The sequence below is a fragment of the Sus scrofa genome, chromosome 7 (genome assembly GCF_000003025.6).
Source record: "Sus scrofa isolate TJ Tabasco breed Duroc chromosome 7, Sscrofa11.1, whole genome shotgun sequence".
NCBI classification, from domain to species: Eukaryota; Metazoa; Chordata; class Mammalia; order Artiodactyla; family Suidae; genus Sus; species Sus scrofa.
In genome coordinates, this window is record NC_010449.5 from 13,236,052 (window position 1) to 13,253,462 (window position 17,411).

The 17,411-nt window shown below is 38.9% G+C and overlaps 1 protein-coding gene across 1 annotated transcript in view; it reads left to right on the forward strand.

The window, feature by feature from the left end:
* Positions 1–17,411, forward strand: part of CAP2 (CAP, adenylate cyclase-associated protein, 2 (yeast)) — a 139,857-nt gene that overhangs the window by 24,942 nt on the left and 97,504 nt on the right. Inside the window, exon 3 of the mRNA XM_021100214.1 lies at positions 1,050–1,150. Coding sequence (XP_020955873.1) covers positions 1,050–1,150 — 101 coding nt within the window. The remainder of the gene's footprint in view (positions 1–1,049; positions 1,151–17,411) is intronic.

A 17,411-nucleotide genomic window follows, 5' to 3' on the forward strand; every position in this document is an offset into this window, starting at 1 on the left:
GAACAAACAGGTTTATCTCTTTCCAAATGGACCCGTAGGCATCTTTGGGTTTGCACCCCTTTAATGTTATAGAGGTTGGTATATACTATATTTTGAACTTTAGGATAACTCAGCTTCAATAGCTTGCTTAGAAGTTAGACTATAGGTGCAGAGAGCTGTAAACAACTGTTTCCATCACTCTTTGGGCCAGTGGAAATGGGCAATAGAGAACAAGGGAAAAGAAGGGAAGCTTTATCTTACAGGCTATGAGCATGGCTACTTCTGTCCAGTATAAGAAAGAGAATTCTAGGTTTTGGTTTGGATTTTCAAGCCGAAAGTGCTGAATTTCTCAATGTTATCTTTCTCAATATTAGGGATATGCAGTTAGGGATGTAGCCAACATTTTTTTGTTGTCATTAATTAAAAGGCAACCAGTTAACACCAGGTTGGACCACTGTTACTTCAGCTTTAATAGTAATTGGGCATATCAAAATTCAGTGTGTATTAGCTCAGCAGTCATTTTTATGCTCGCCCTCACTGTCTCTTCTCCTCCTGGGAAGTGAAGAAAGAACAAAATGTGTGAAATCAGCTTTCTTTTCCTACTCACCCTTTTAATTGTCCTGAATAATCTTGGCAACTGTTTTCAAGGTGGTTATAGCTCCTGGACAGGTCAGTATAGAAGAAAGTACTCTGGCTTTGGATTCATAAGGCTTGGTTCAGTTTTTGGATCTGCCTCTCATTTGATAGATAGCTTTTTTAACAAGTCGTGGGCTCTATTTTGACTCTGTTTCCTCATCAAAATGTGCTAGTGCTACGTACCTCATGGGTTTGGGATAGAATTAAACAAAATTATGGAGGTGGAAGTGCTTACTCGGTAGGGGAAAAAATGGGAAAACTCTGTCTTCTTGAGCCCCTGGGAATGTTTAATAAATACTGATGGAGTGAAGGATGACTTAATGGATAGAAGGAGAGTGACATGAATGACAGTAAACTTCAGGATTACCTGTGGCAGAGCAGTGCCAGCTTTTCACGACACTACCAGGGAATAACAAAATGTTCTTCCTCCAAAGGCGTGGCACCCTCGGTGGAGGCCTTTGATAAGCTGATGAACGGCATGGTGGCTGAGTTTTTAAAGAAGAGTAGGATCCTGGCTGGTGACGTAGAGACACATGTGAGTATTTTCCTTCCCTGTTCTCTATGGAAAGGAGGACAGCTATAACTGTTATTAAAGTTTTTTTTTAATAATAATAATAACAAGGATTGATGAAGGGGTAGAGAGAGTGGGACCTCTCTGCCTTGCTGGTAGGAGTGTAACATGGGGCAGCTGGTATGGAAAAGAACATTTTCCAAATTTTTTCCTCCACAGCTCGAAAGTGGAATTGCCATATGATCCAGCAATTCTATTCTGAATATATACCCACAAGAATTGTGAAAGGTAGATCTCAAAGAGATATTTGTCCACCAGTGTTCAAAGCAGCATAATTCAAAATGGCCAAAAGGTGGCGGCAACCCAAGTGTCTGTTGACAGATGAATGAAAGAACAAAATGTGTTCTATACATACAAGGGAATATTATTCAGCTCTTAAGAAGGAAATTCTGAGCACTTCCTTGCTTGCCTGCTTGCATCTCTCAAAGCATCCTATCTTACTAAATCTACTTCTTGCCTATCAAAAAAAAAAAAAAGGAAGTTCTAACATGTGCAAAAGCATGAATGAACTGTGAGGACGTTGTGCTAAGTAAAGTAAAATGAGCCAGTCACAAAAAGATAAATACTGTATTTCATTTCTGTGAGGTACGTAGTGTAGTCAAACTCATAGAAACAGAGACTGGTGTTTGCCAGGGGCTGGAGAGGGAGAAATGGGAACTGGTTTAAGGCGTGTAGAGTTTTAGTTTTTTGGTGCAAACTAAACTCCAGAAAAAATCCTGGTGATCTAATGCACAGCAATGTGACTATACTAACACTACTGAACCGCACACTCGATACGGTACCTTTTGTGTTGTGTGGACTTTACCACAGTTTTGTTTTTGTTCTTCAAGTGCAGCCTGCGGAAAAGCAAAGTCATAGAATTTTATCATCTCTGGATGGGTAGAGACTTTAATGATACCAGTGCCAGCTTCCCAGTTTTAGACACTTTTTATACATTTAAAAATGCTCAGCATCCTTCCTGAGGCTAGTCATGATGTGCATGCATTTAATGAAAATCTAAAGTAAAAAAGCCAAACCAATTAAAAACCTCAAAGAAATTTATTGCCGGTTCTTCTTATTCATTTGCCTTTGTTTCTGGCAAAGGATTGAATTCCAAATCCATCTGCTTGTAGATTTCTCAGCAATGAGGGAGTCCTGGCAAAACCATTTTCAGTAGAGACTCACAGAGAATCTGGTTCTTAAATGAAGTTGTAGTTTGGGGTAAAACAAACAAAAAACCAAAAAAGTAAAAGGGGATTCTGTTTTTGCTCTTTCTCCAATTAGGCGTTATATGCAACACCCAACACCAATCTTCCAAGGGATCTGGTGACTCAGGTTATGTGCTTGGTTCCAGAATTGTAATTAAATGGGTGCTTATCTCATCACATTTGCAACGTGTTTGTTCACCACGTCTAAGAAAAATGAAGATTCTTCTCATGGCCTCCCTTTTTATGTTGAGGATTTCCCATTGTGGCTCAGGGGATTTAGAACTGACTAGTATCCATGAGGATGTGAGTTCCATCCCTGGCCTCAGTGGGTTAAGGATCCAGCTCTCCTGTAAGCTGCAGCATAGGTCATAGATGTGGCTTGGATCTGGCATTTATGTGGCTATAGCGTAGACTGGCAGTTGCAGCTCCGATTCGACCCCTAGCCCAGGAACTTCTATATGCCAAAGGCATGGCCAAAAAAGTTTAAAAAAAAATATTAAATAGCCTTGTTGAAATGCTCATTAGCAAAAGAGGGGAAGCTCTGATGTACATGAGTTCTAGAAAAGTCCATGCAGTGAGACATATTCACTTCAAATGCATCACAGAGCTCTAGAATTGCTCTGCTCTGTTCTTGAGCTTAGTCTTTTTAAGAAACCTGGTCTGCAGTAAGGTAGTGCCTGAGCTTCTTATATTGAGGCATGGTAGTCTATGAAAGCTAATACATAAAATGAAATATTACCCCCAATATACTAAAAGAAAATATTGAGTGACTGAAGAACAATTTCCTGTCCTGAAAACTACAATAATCATTAGATCACTTCTGTTATCATTAATATTGACATTGTGTTTCTGAGGTACACAGTACATTATAATTCTTACTGGTAATAGCTCACAAAATTCTGCATTATGTTTTTTACTGGGAGATAATGAAGCCTATAAATAAGTATATGTAACTTTGCCTTTTTAAAAAACGTAGGATTTGCATTTAAGTCTCTTCAAATTGTGTAGTAAACAGCGCCTTTAAATTCTTTTTAGAACAAAGTAAGTTTTAAATAAAGTATAGCCTGATTTATATTTTTTTCTTCTCTTCATTCAACAGCCTGAGAACAGTATGACTCAAAGGAAGGAATATTCTCAATAATGAATATGTAATGCTTAAAGAAATTTATGTTCTTCACTAATTAGTTTCTTTTTAAATAAAGGAAGGAAGGTGGGGAAAGAAGGAAGGAAGGAAAGAGAGAAGACATGAATAATTATATCCAGTCTCCTGGGATATATATGAATGACTGAGTTAGTTTGCTGTACAGCACAAATTAGCACAACATTGTAAATCAACTATACTTTAATTTTAAAAGAAAAAAAGAAAAAGGGAGAGACAAGAAAAGAGAAAGAGAGAAAAAAACTCATTATCTGAAAAGTGTAGGCTCTGGTTCTACAACACAAAGAAAAGGACAGGCAGCCATCGTCCATCTGCCCATTACTTTAATACATTGAACAAATAGTTTATTTTTTTCTCTCTTATAAAACCATGTGTCACTGACATTAAGCTTGCAGCTGCTGCCTCTCACATAAGCCAGAAGTGGGGGTTGAACTTTGTTCCAAGAACACACCTGTTGCCTAGAAAAAAAAAAAAAAAGTCCTCACATACCTGATTGTACAGTATGGAAATTTGAGAATGACACAAATGTGCATCATGTTAAATCCTGTCCCTCTGCTTAAAAGCTATTTTACAGATACTAACAATGAATATGGGCAGCTGAGCTATGATTTAACGTCTGTCTTCGTGTGCTGGCTGCTGGTTGGGCTTAATTTACTGAATACTCAATAGTCTATTGACAGAACAGACCACAAAAAAAGGGGAAGTAATAGCTACAATTAGGAAGCTCTGCTGAACCAAAGGACATAACAGGTTTAGAAAAGATTAGATCTTGTAAAGCCTTCTTGTATGCAACATAAACCGAAGAAGGTCTTTTTAAAATTACCCTTCAACCCAAGAACACTGACACAGCTTGCACCCTTTTTAAGAAAGTATAAACAGTGTATGACTTTATAATAGATGTTTAGGGTAAGTATAGTCCTCAGTGTCAAAGGAAAGGATCTCCTAGATACTGACCCTACAGAATTCTAAGAACCTTGGTTAGCCATCATTTATCCTTCAGTGGATGGATGTGATTTTTTTTTTTTTTTTAAACAGAGCGGTCCTTTTGCCATTTATGGTATATGGAACTAATCTCAGGTCTCTTTCTAAATGATTTGACAATCATGAAACAACTGCAAATCATATTGCTCTTCCTTACTCAAGTTCTTTTTGGAGATTTATAGTTTACATTTCAAATGTTTGTACAAGCCTGGAACATTTATTTCTTATCATGATTAAAATGGGTAAATAGATGCTCTTTTATTAATAGCTCAATAAAAGTGAGAGACCCACAATTGAACAAAAGGGCAATAAAATTCAATGAAAAAAGTAAAACATATTACACATGGGAGAATTAAATCATACTGCATGATATTATGTCCTTGAGTTCCTGGACTTTATAAAGGATGACCCTTTTTAGACAATTATTGCCATTCTTTTGATGGGTCATGATCGCTGTTGTAGACGTTGCTAGAATTTTTTATTTAAATCATCTACCAAGTGTCTTGTGTATTTTATGCCACGTTGATTAGGTAACACGTTCAAAGGGTGGGAGAGTAAGAATGACCACTTCTTGTTTGTATTTGGATTTTCAAGCTGGCTCTGCTTTATATAGCATGACCTTGAGCTGGTCCCTTATCCTTCTCAGTAATGAGACCGGACGTCATCATTTCCAAGGGCTCTCAGAGCCTCTTTGAGTGACTCACCCGTTGTCTCAGTGTAAAAGCATGAGGGAGTTAGTTTTCCAAACCAAGAGCTTGAGATAGAACAGCATCATCACCATTAAAAAAAAAAAAAAGCACCTTGAGCTGCGCCAGGGAAAATGCCTCAATCATCTGAACTTGCAAAACAAGCAGAAGGAAACATGTCAGGAAAAGGATACACAGAATTCTAAAGATAATGTATCACTCTGCTTTATGATGATACGGGAAAAAAAATCAGACTCCTTCGTTTAAAAAGACTTTGAGGCTTCCATGAGTCTGTCCTTCTTGGTCTTCTCCATTGTCACTTCTCCCTTTACATGGACCTATCTCTAGAATAATAATGCAAAAATGTCCATGTGTTTATTTTACTAATTTTATCCATATTCTTCCTTTGATTTTAGAACACTTGTATGAGTAATTTGTACTCACTTAAAAAATGACCGTTTGCATTTGTGGTGCTTTATAATCTGAGTCCATATAGAAACCCTCCTGCCTCCACTGGGGGGAAAAAAAAAAGATCAGAAGCACAAGTTCACAAGTTTGGAGTTGACTCAGTGAAACAGCTTGTTCTACACAAATGCTTCTCACTCTCCTGTCTGCCTTCAGCCAAATTAGTCCTCCCATTAACTAGTTTCTTGCTAATAGTTTTAATCTGAATGTTTATTTTTATTATAACTAGATGTGAATACCTTGGCAATCTCAGTCCCCAAGGATCTGTACATCTTTTCCATTCTCCACATGTCAAAGATCCAAAAAAATGAATTCTGCATTTAGATTTCATACAGGCTTTATATCAGGAATCTCCCGTCTTACCGTCTTAGCCAGTTATGATAGAATTATTAGAGCGGGAAATACCATAGAAACCCTCCATTCCAATATATATAACATTTCATTTTTAAAAAAATTATTTTTCTGCTTTCCTTTCTTCCTTCCTCTCTCCCTTCCTCTCTTCCTTTTTCCCTTTTTCTCATCCTCTTTCCTTCCCTCCCCCTTTTCTTTCTTCCTTTCTACTTGTCTTTCTCTTTTTTCAAAGAAGGACACCCCAACTAGAGAAGAAGGTGATATAAATGATGCATTGAATGCAGCACTGTGACCCTGTGGCAGAGCCAGGAATCTAGTCTCCAAATTCTCCATCCATTGTTTGGGAGATGCCTGGCTTAGACCCCCTAGGCTGCTGTCTCCCGCTGCCTTTGTAGGCAAGGGGATCACTAGTAAGAAGCAGTGCCACTTCTTCGTACTCTGCAGTTGTTACTGTTTCCCCTACCAAATTTCCACAGTATGTGGAAAGGTTGTGATAAGGGCAGGCTCAAGCACAAGGGGCCAGGAGAGGGTCGAGCAACATTGTAACTTGTGTCTTTCACGTCCCCTGAGAGCAGCACCTAAGAGCAGCACCGAGCAGGGGACAGGGAGAATGGACAGGTTCATCTCCAGAACAGATGAACTGTGTTCCTCGGGTCCTCACTTCTCCCTCATCACACTAGCTTTGTCTCCGCCTGGTCATCACTCTGTGCTATTGACACCCAATTTGCACAATTCAGAAATGCTACAGAGGGGTCCATCTCTGCTATCATTTCCCCCAAGAATGTGGAGAATTTTTCTTCTCAGCACTGAACACATATTTTTCTATCCAACTTATGCTTTGACTCACAGCCCATTCCTCTAAGTCACTGGCCTTAGTTAGACGTCCCTATGACTGCTTTTTAACTTAAGGATGTTTGCTTTTATAACATCTAATCCCTGCCTCTTTCCTTGAACATTTTAGTTTTGTAGCACATTTAGAGCCTTGGAGAGGCTCTAAATAAAGAGCTGGACTTGGAATCTAAACATTTCTTCAAGGTCCACCAGGTATCGCTAACCACCGGGACCTCCCTGTTTACTTCACTGCAAATAAAATGTCACCTCAATATTTTGCTCAAACAATGAATCAGGTTCCATAAATCTCCCAGGTTAAGATGATACCTGTGCTTTTCTTTCCACTTTTTAAAGGAAACCTTCTAAGAAGACCTATGGAATGCCAGGGCTGATTATCCTCTTCTGTTCTGTGTTCACTGGTGTAAGCAAAATAGAAGAGCTGAATTATGCAGGGATGTCAGGCTGCTGGGGTTGGGAGTAAGCTATGTCACCCGCCAGCTTAGGTGGCACCTCTGGATCTGCACCTGGAGAAAAATTAGATCATTGAGTCTCACAAGTATGTAAAAGCATAGCGAGAATCTGCAGCTTAGTCTGCATCAGGAGGTCCTGAGGGTAACTAGCAACTTTTCTCCAAACATTTTACCCCTCAGAAATTCCCTTTCACTCCTAGACCTATATCTGAACAAAGCTGTAATTTAAAGAGATACATGCACCCCTATGTTCATAGCAGCACTATTCACAATAGCCAAGACATGGAAACAACCTAAATGTCCATCAACAAATGAATGGGTTAAGAAGATGTGGTGCGTATACACAATGTACTACTACTCAGCAATAACAAAGAATGAAATAATGCCATTTGCAGCAACATGGATATAACTAGAGATTATCATGCTAGGTGAAGTAAGTCAGATAGAGGAAGATAAATACCATATGATATTACTTACATGTAGAATCTAAAATATGATACAATGAACCTATCTCCGAAACAGAAACAGACTCGCAGAGGTAAAGAAGGGACTTGTGGTTGCCAAGGGGAGGAGGTAGAGGGTGGGATGGACTGGGAGTTCCAGGTCCATAGATGCAAACTATTACATTTAGAATGGATAAACCATGAAATCCTGCTGTATAACACAGGGCACTCTATCCAGTCTCCTGGATTAGACCATGATGACAATAATACTTTTAAAAAGCATGTATATATAAGAAAGAGCTTTGTGTAATTTCAAAGAAGAGTTCACTAAAGCCAACTCACCTTATAATAGATGGCCTCAGAAAACTAAAAAAAGGAAAGACCCTTTTAGAGGATTGTTTCCCATATTAGAATTTAATCACATTAGCTAGTACTGCAAAATATAGGTTCTTTCCTTTCTTTTGCCTTTTTTCTCCCCCTCCCATCTTTCCTTCTCTCTAAAACTATGCCAATAATTAGAACATTTGTTGTTGTTTTCTATCTAGACTTCAGGATAATTTAATTGTGTGCCTGGAGGCTGCTTAAGCATCTGAAAATTAATACTTTGTCTGAAAGTAATGACCTGATTTCATTTAGATTATCTTGCTATTTCTATTCAAGCAAATGTTCCCACAAAACACACCACACATACAAACACACACACACATGTCCACACACACTTGTATATCCAGTCTTCACCTAAGAATTCCCTCTAATGCTATATTAGTTACATATACATGGGTACTGTGACCCAAGGGTCACTAATTGTAGGATATGTGTTTGCAGATTTCTTAATTGCATATGGCAAGTGTATTTAGTGTCTTTTTCCCTTTCCAGTTGTATTTAGATTATGGTTTTACATTGTCAGTTTTAAAATGATACATTACAAGCCAATTTTTTTAATATATCAAGTGTAAGATGTTTTGGTGATGTAAAAAAAAAGAGTATTCATTATTACTCATAAGTATTTACCATAGAAATCCTTTCCCTTGCCAGAAACACTTCACAAGATAAATATTTTAAATGGCAAGGTACTTGGAATGCTGAGTGTTAGCTTTTAATTGCTTTGATTAGAACAGCTTACCATGCAGGCAAGGTAATATGATTTACCCCTGTTGAGTGTTGGGATCTATTTTAAGGTTCCAGGAGTATGCTGTTTTCCTTTTGCCCTCTCAGTGTCTAGCACTGTACCCCTAATCAGTGGTTACTCTATGTTCGCTCAATGAATGAATGAAAGTGAATGTGTAAGTAAAGGGAATCAAATCCTTCGAGTATTATTGACTCAATGGAAGACCATATTATTGAATCAATGGATGACAGTGCACCAGGGCTGACAATTCACATCAAGCAGTACCCTAGACCCGGAGTTAAGAGACAATCAAGGCCAGGCTTTCTGTCATGAATGAGCAAATGAAATCTGGAGAAACAAAGGTTGTATATGTTTTTGGTTATCACACACACAGAGGCAAAAGTCCTGATTTTATCAGAGCTCTGACAATCTAGGACCTCCCTCATTTCCATCATCCTCATTCTTGTTCTGTGAGGAAAGTAAGCCTTTGAAAGACTAGAGCTCTCTCTAAGGCAGCTTAAGAAAGCTAGACAAAAATTAAGGAATAGGACAACCCATCAATATATTGACCTGTAGTCTGGTAGAAACCCCATGAGCGCTATCTGTGACAGGGTATGCCTTACTATAAGTCTTTTAAACTGAAGGTCAGATTTAGAAAAGAAACAGGATTTTGTTTGGTTTTTCTCTTTGGATTGGGCTTTGGCGTGTTGCTTTCCCCTTTGAACGCGAGCATTCAAATGATAGCCATCAGGCGAGAAATAAAGTTGGGGACTGAAAGGGCAGTTGGGAAATTAAAATTTTTATCCAGGATTTCATGGCATATTTCCAGTACTCAGCTCTCCCTGGTTTCGAGTCTTTAGTTGTATTAATATAATTTTAAGTGTCTGGGTGAAAACTGAACATTTCAGTGGGTTGTCTCAATGTGTTCAGCACAGACAGTCCCAGACTTTCACATGGCACTCCCACCTAAAGTTCATCTGTAAATTCGTTCTTGGGAACTTGCAAGACACTTGCCCATAGTCCTACTTTAAGCAATGGGTAGTTTGTTTCCTGTGCAAAGATGCAGAAGGGGAAGTTCCTGTTGTGGCTCAGGAGTAACGAACCTGACTAGTATCCATGAGGATGTAGGTTGGATTCCTGGCCTCACTCAGCGGGCTAAGGATCGGGCGTTGCCCTGAGCTGTGGTGTAGGTTGCAGACGTGGCTTGGATCCTGTATTGCTGTGGCTGTAGCATAGGCCTGCAGCTGCAGCTCCAATTCAACCCCTAGCCTGGGAACCTCCATATGCTACGGGTGTGGCCCTAAAAAGACAGAAAAAAAGAATATGCAGAAAGATATTAGCACAGATGTAGTACACAGACCACCGCCATCCACAAACCCTGCTAAGGGTCTGCCATGAGATACGTATAGAAAATATGAGGGGAAAAAAAGTGTAAGACATTGAAAGCTTTCGTAACAATCCAACAATTTTAAGTCTTCTCAATCTGATACTTTTAAAAACTTGGACTCGTACTTTGTGTGTCTGGGTTTTATTTTATTGTCCTAGAAAGGCTCTTTTATTTATTTTATAAAATTATCAGTTTGGAATAGATAAGTTGAAAAAAGATCTTCATCAAAGGTCTTTTGTGCAGTACTGTGTAATGCAAAATGCTAGAAAAATTCTTCCACTATGTTTTTAGTTAAATTAAGCAGAAAAACAATAACATTAAATGAAAAACAGTTATTTATTATGAAAAGCAATAACATTAAATGGAAAACAGTCATTTGTTATAATACCTGGAGGATGTGAATTTAATTAGAGAAAAACAGAGAACCAGGTAGGAATGTCTATACAGATGATGCATCTTTCAGCTGTTTAGTGCCCAAGTCCTTTCTACTTTCACTACTAGAGATGGGATTTTCGTTTATATGAGTGTGTAATTACTTTCCTTTAATTATAAGGATAACTTTGGAATTCACAAATGGGACCCAAAAAAGGTAGGAAAAGAGATTTTCTGAGGATAACTGTGCAGGAATTAAAAGAAGAGAGGGTAGAGGGGATATATACACTTAAGAAAGATATGCCTTATTGAAATTAAAGTCTGGAGGGATGCTTACTGAATTGCTGACAACAGTCATTTTAGGGGGTAAACTTACCCAAAGCTTTTTTTACTTCCTCCTTAACATCCATGTCTTTGACCTTTTTATAATAAGCATCTGTTATCATCAGAAGAAGGGGAAAGAAATATTTGGTATTTGAAGAAAAAAATCTTGGAATCAAGCTGTTGCCTAGAAGAGTTCACTGAGCAGCAAAAGACAAATGAGAACACGTATGCCCCAAGTAGTGTTGATCCCACAAATCCTGGCTGCAGGGTGACCTCATGGTCAGTGGTCCAAGGTGCCTGGGGATCCACGGGGGGTTGGGGAAGCCAGCGTTCAGCAAGGATTTTCATGGGTTGAGTGTTTATAGTAAGATCTCAGTGTGGACAGGTTGATGTCGGGTCTATATGGTTGATGAATGCACAAAATCTGGCTTGTAGCCACATCTTATAGTCACTAGAGATGGACTTCATTTCTCTGCCTTGTTTGACTTTTCTGTTAGTGAGAGAGGCAGATGTAAAGAAGAAGAAAGGGAACTAGCATTTGTTGAGGACCTGCTGTGTTAGGCACTTTGCACTGCTTCCCTTGATCATCAGGAGGACCCTTTAAGGTAGGTCGTATTTAAGATAAAGAAGTGGGGCCTCAGAAAGGTTGAGTAGGACTTCTGTTGTGGCACAGCAGAAACAAATCTGACTGATATCTGTGAGGATGTGGGTTCAATCCCTGCCCTCGCTCGGTGAGTTGAGGATCTGGTGTTGCCCTGAGCTGTGGTGTGGCTTGCAGATGAGGCTCGAGTCCCAAGTTGCTGTGGCTGTGGTGTAGGCCAACAGCTGCAGCTCCAATTCGACCCCTAGCCTGGAAACTTCCAAGTGCTGTGAGTGTGACCCTAAAAAGCAGAAGGAGAGAAAAAGATTAAGAGAGAGAGAAAGAGAAAGAAAGAAGGAAGGAAGGAAGAAAGGAAAGAAAGGAAGAAAGAAAGAAAAGAAGGAAGAAAGGAAGGAAAGAAGGAAGGAAGGACAGAAGGGCAGAAGGAAGGTAGGAAGGTTGGGTAGCTTGCTTATGACCATGCATCTGTTAATGTGTAGAATTAGATTCTACCCCAGGCCCTTCTGAAGATCTAAAGCACAGTTTCTGTGCTACACCATGCTACTCTCCCATGATGTCAGCCATCCATTATTCAGGATACTTACAAAGACCCTTCTATACACGCATCCACTGGCCAAGAGTATGGCTTAAAGAACACAGAGTGAAAGAACTGTGCTTAACATTAGGGTACATTCTAGAGTAAAGAGTACTTGTTGCCTCTAATTTTTCTGAGTGGTTTTAGAGCAGCTAAGTATCCTTTATTTGTGCAGACCTAAGATTCATCAACCCTGAAGCAGTTCTGGCTTCCTGAGTCAGAAGATTTGGTTTCAACATGTTGATAAAATACTTTAGATTTCTCAAGTATTAGAAAAGCAAGTTAGAGAATTTGGAGAGGGGCCAATCTGCCAAGTGTTTCGTAGCTACACAATGATCACATTTGAAAATGAAGTAAATTTCAGGGAATAGTTGTGTTCAAATTACAAGTCTGTGACAATATTCGTACCTGTCAGAAAAGTAAAGAGATGTTTTCTTTTTTCTTTTTTTTTCTCTTTTTTTCTTTCAGAGGGGGGGAGGTTTAGGGCCGCACCCATGGCCTATGGAGATTCCCAGGCTAGGGATCCAATCGGAGCTACAGCTGCCAGCCTATGCCACAGCAATGCCAGATCCGAGCCACGGCTTACTGCTTAATCCACTGATCGAGGCCAGGGATCAAACCTGCAACCTCATGGTTCCTAGTCAGATTCGTTTCCACTGCACCACGATGGGAACTCCTTTTTTTTTTTTTTTTTTCTATTCTGATGCCTTGGAAAATAACCACTGGTTTTAATTCTTTTGGAGATTTGATTTGTTTTTTGTTTGTTTGTTTTTGTCTTTTTGCCATTTCTTGGGCCGCTCCCACGGCATATGGAGGTTCCCAGGCTAGGGGTCTAATCTGAGCTGTAGCTGCCAGTCTATGCCAGAGCCACAGCAACGCGGGATCCAAGCCGCGTCTGCGACCTACAACACAGCTCACGGCAACGCCGGATCGTTAACCCACTGAGCAACCTCATGGTTCCTAGTGGGATTCGTTAACCACTGCGCCACGACGGGAACTCCTGGAGATTTTATTTTTAAAACAATTATTTGCAACAGTTATTTAGAAAAATAATATTTGGGGCTTTTTAAATTACAGTGATTGGTTTTAGGTTGTAGATTTTGCAGACTTTTCTCCACATTCTGTTTTTGTGACCTGCTTTAACTTAGACCACGTGTTCTGGGCCTCTTTCCATGTCAGTGAATTGAGATTTATACTATTATCATTTTTAATGTCTGCATAGTATTTCATTGTATGGTTATGCCATGATTGACTTAGACATCAAAATTGGATAGAAGGGAAATAATACACAGAACAATGCAGAGCCCAGACAAGAGTGAGACAAGTGAGACCAGAGGGTGTAACTCTGAGAGAATGCACACCTGGGCTCTCCGCCAGCTTCACCTGGTCCCATCCCTGCCATGACGGTCATCTAGTTCATTTATAAACATTTTAAAAATTAGTCACATTTGACTTATTTTCAGTTTTTCCCCATTAGAAATGAAATTCAGTGCATGTCCTTATACAAATATTATTATAAAATTGTACAATTATTTTCTCAAGGAAAATTCCAAGCATTGCAAGTGCTAGGTCAATGGTAAATGCTTCCTAGTATTTACTGTCCCCTCTGCCCTTCGTCCCCACCATACACATCATACTGATTCATACTCTCAGTGTCTAACAGTACTTTAGGCTGTTCAGTGATCATTGCAAACTAGGAAAATAATTTTAGAGACACAATGCATGATTTGAATACATATTACTATTCATGAAATTAATTGTTTAAACATACTTTGTCTTCTGTTGGATGAGCAAAAATATAAAAACAAAGCTATGTGACCTGCTGTAAGTCATCCTTTTTGGAAAAGAAAACCATTTACCAATTCTACCTTTTATCTATTCGACATGCCAACAAATTTATTTAAATTGCTTCTTTGGGGCTGGATATGACAAGTTCTACATGGGGTTGGTTGGGTGTTACTTTAATGGGAACCGATAATGTAGTGGGGCTATATAATAGAAGATTTCAGACATGAATGTAGAAAGGACATGTTGGAGCTGTTCCTTAGTGTCAGAACTGTGCACTGTAGCTGATGTAAATACTTATGTGAGCTGGAAGTTGCCAAGGCAACAGTCCTATTAATGAAGAATGAACCTATTTTATTATCAGTGCCTGGATGATTTTTTTTATAAAATGTGCCTAGTAGTCTCACACTGACATTTTCAATCTACCTACTCATCTTTCCTTTCTAGGCTGCAAAACTATGTAGCTCTATTCAATAAGCATGCATCCTTTCTCTGCCTATGAAAGTGGAATCATTGAAGAAAAAAAAAGTCAACTGTAAGGGCAGTAAAAATACTAATTTATAACAATTACCTAGTATAAAATTATTGCCCTTTTGATACATACTTTTGGCTAAAGAAGAGCATGATATTGACTGGGACTTCGTTGGTATTTGAGCAGGCCAGAGTCTTTAACTTGTCTTTATGATTTAATGGAGTGTTGCCAACATATTTATAAGTAAGTGGAGTGTGACATTACTGCTTCCCTCTCTTGGTCAGACTGTAAATTTAGACTCTATTTTATTATGTGCACACTGGATATTAAAAAAAAAAAAAAAAAAAAAAAAAAAAAGCTGTGGTTGACTCATAGGCTTTATGGAACCCCATTGTCTTAAAGAGCCAAAAAGCCATGTTAAAGGGAATAATGGTTGGAAACAACTGGGTACCAAGCATTGCACTTCCTGGGTTCTAGAGAGAAAATGAAATCTTTTCTTTAAAAAGAATACATTCCCTTTTTGTGTGTGTATGGTGTTAGAGAATGTCCTGGTTTCATTCTTTTACATGTAACTTTCTGGTTTTCTCAGCACTACTTATTGAAGATACTGTCTTTTCTCCATTGTATATTCTTGCCTCCTTTACTGTAGATTTATTGATCATAAGCGTGTGGGTTTATTTCTGAGCTTTATATCCTATTCTATTGAATCTATATTTCTGTTTTTGTGCTATTACCGTACTGTTTTGATGACTGTAGCTTTGTATATAGTCTCAAGTCAGAAAGCCTGATTCCTACAGCTTCATTCTTCTTTCTCAAGATTGTTTTGGTTATTTGAAGTCTTTTTTTTTTTTTTTTTTTGTCTTTTTGTTGTTGTTGTTGTTGTTGCTATTTCTTGGGCCGCTCCCGCGGCATATGGAGGTTCCCAGGCTAGGGGTTGAATCAGAGTTGTAGCCACCGGCCTATGCCAGAGCCACAGCAACGCGGGATCCGAGCCGTGTCTGCAACCTACACCACAGCTCACGGCAACATCGGATCATTAACCCACTGAGCAAGGGCAGCGATCGAACCCGCAACCTCATGGTTCCTAGTCGGATTTGTTAACCACTGCGCCACAACGGGAACTCCCTGAAGTCGTTTTTGTTTCCAAACAAATTTTAAAATTATTCTAGTTCTATGAAAAATGCCATTGGCAATTTAATTGAGATTGCATTGAATCTGTAGATTGCCTTGAGTAGTATGGTCATTTTAACAATATTGATTGTTCCAGTCCAAGAAAATGGTATATTTTTCCATCTGTTTGTGTCATCTTCAGTTTATTTCATCTGCACCTTATCGTTTTCAGAGCACAGGTCTTTTGCTTCCTTGGATAGGTTTATTCCTAATTATTTTATTCTTTTTGATCTGATGGTAAATGGGATTACATTCCTTTTTTTTATGAGAATACTTCTTGTCTTTTTTTAGGCTAACAAGATGGGAAAATGTACATTTTCAATCATGGTGATCAGCAAATCATTGCTTTCAGAATTGGGTGTTTGTTATCTGTTCCACACAGCTAGTGACTTGTCACTTGTTACTCACAGTCACTAGTCATTCTCTGGGTTTGCAACTTGTTTTCTTGCATCTGTACCTGTAACACCTAGCCACATAGCAGGCCCTCAGGAATTACCTTCTGATTGTGAAATTAAATAATAAGCTTCTATTATGTTCAGTCATATCTTTTAATTTTTTTCTGATCATAAAACTTAAATGTTTGATGTAGAAAAATTTGACAATAGATATGTGAAGAAGAAAATAAAAACCACTCATTACCCCACTACTCAGAGATAACTACCACTGATATCATACCACATTTATTTCATTAGCACCTTGTTCAAAGTCCTGTTTCCTCCTCAATAAGATTGAATCAATGCTGATCTGTGTGGGCCATTTGTATAAGGACAAGTGACACATGCCAAGCAGGGTACATATGGCCCAGGGGAGATAGTAAGATGCTGAATGAAATTAAGGGGACAATTGTAGCCCAACAAACTTGGCCCTTATGTTGCTGTGGCAATTTTAGGGTCAACAAGTAGCAGTCTGATTTCTCATTTCTTAGCTTATATCTTTAGGTTACATTGCTGACAAAGCAGATTTTGCCCTCCAAACAAGTTTTAGCAGAGAGGTCCAGTTTTCTTTGTTACTGGCAATCCTGGCTTGCTTCTTTTTGCTTTTTCCTATTAGCACATAAGGAAGAGAGAGCCATTTCCCAAACTTATGCAAAATACACAAAAGTCCGTGGGAACTAACGATGACAGTGTGTACTTGTATGTTTTATTCTTGGCAGTGACGGTATAAAGGGGCAGTTTGGGTGTTGCTTTAGTCCCCTCTAAGCATCACCATATAAATATGATAAAAATAACAGTAATAACCCCAGGCCTGAAGTCTCATGCACAGAGGATAAAAGTATCTTTAGAGAACTTTGCTATTTTTAACAAACAAAAACAATCCAAGTAAAAATAGAGTGCTTATCACAGAGTCTTTTAGTGGCCCCCCTATCATCACAGTCCCACTATCCTTTCTACCAGATAACTGCTCCTTAGCCCTTCCTACCTAGGTGTTCATAAACCACCACACTCCTTTATCCACAGTCCTACATACACATATCAAAAGGCAGGTGATGGGGAAATGCTTTGTCACCCAAAGGATAAATCTGGGATGGCAGTTCCAAAATATATGAAAATTGAAACAGAATAAATTTTTTCTCATTCAGAAAAGAAGCGGCAGAAGGACTTCCAGTTTCTGGTTCTGCATGTAAGGAGCTTGGAAGTCACTACTCCATTTTAACAACAAGGAAAAAGCTGAACATACTGAAAAAGCAACTCTTCTTGGGTCCATAAGAGAGAACACACAGCAAACTGCTATCCTCAAGATCAGAGAAACAGGCAAATAAAATGCCGGGAGTTTGGGCTTGGAGAGTGAAACTGTCAGGGGACCCGGTGCAGGGGCAGAAACCCTGAACTGTAATTGTCAAAAGTATTGGGAGCTCAGTG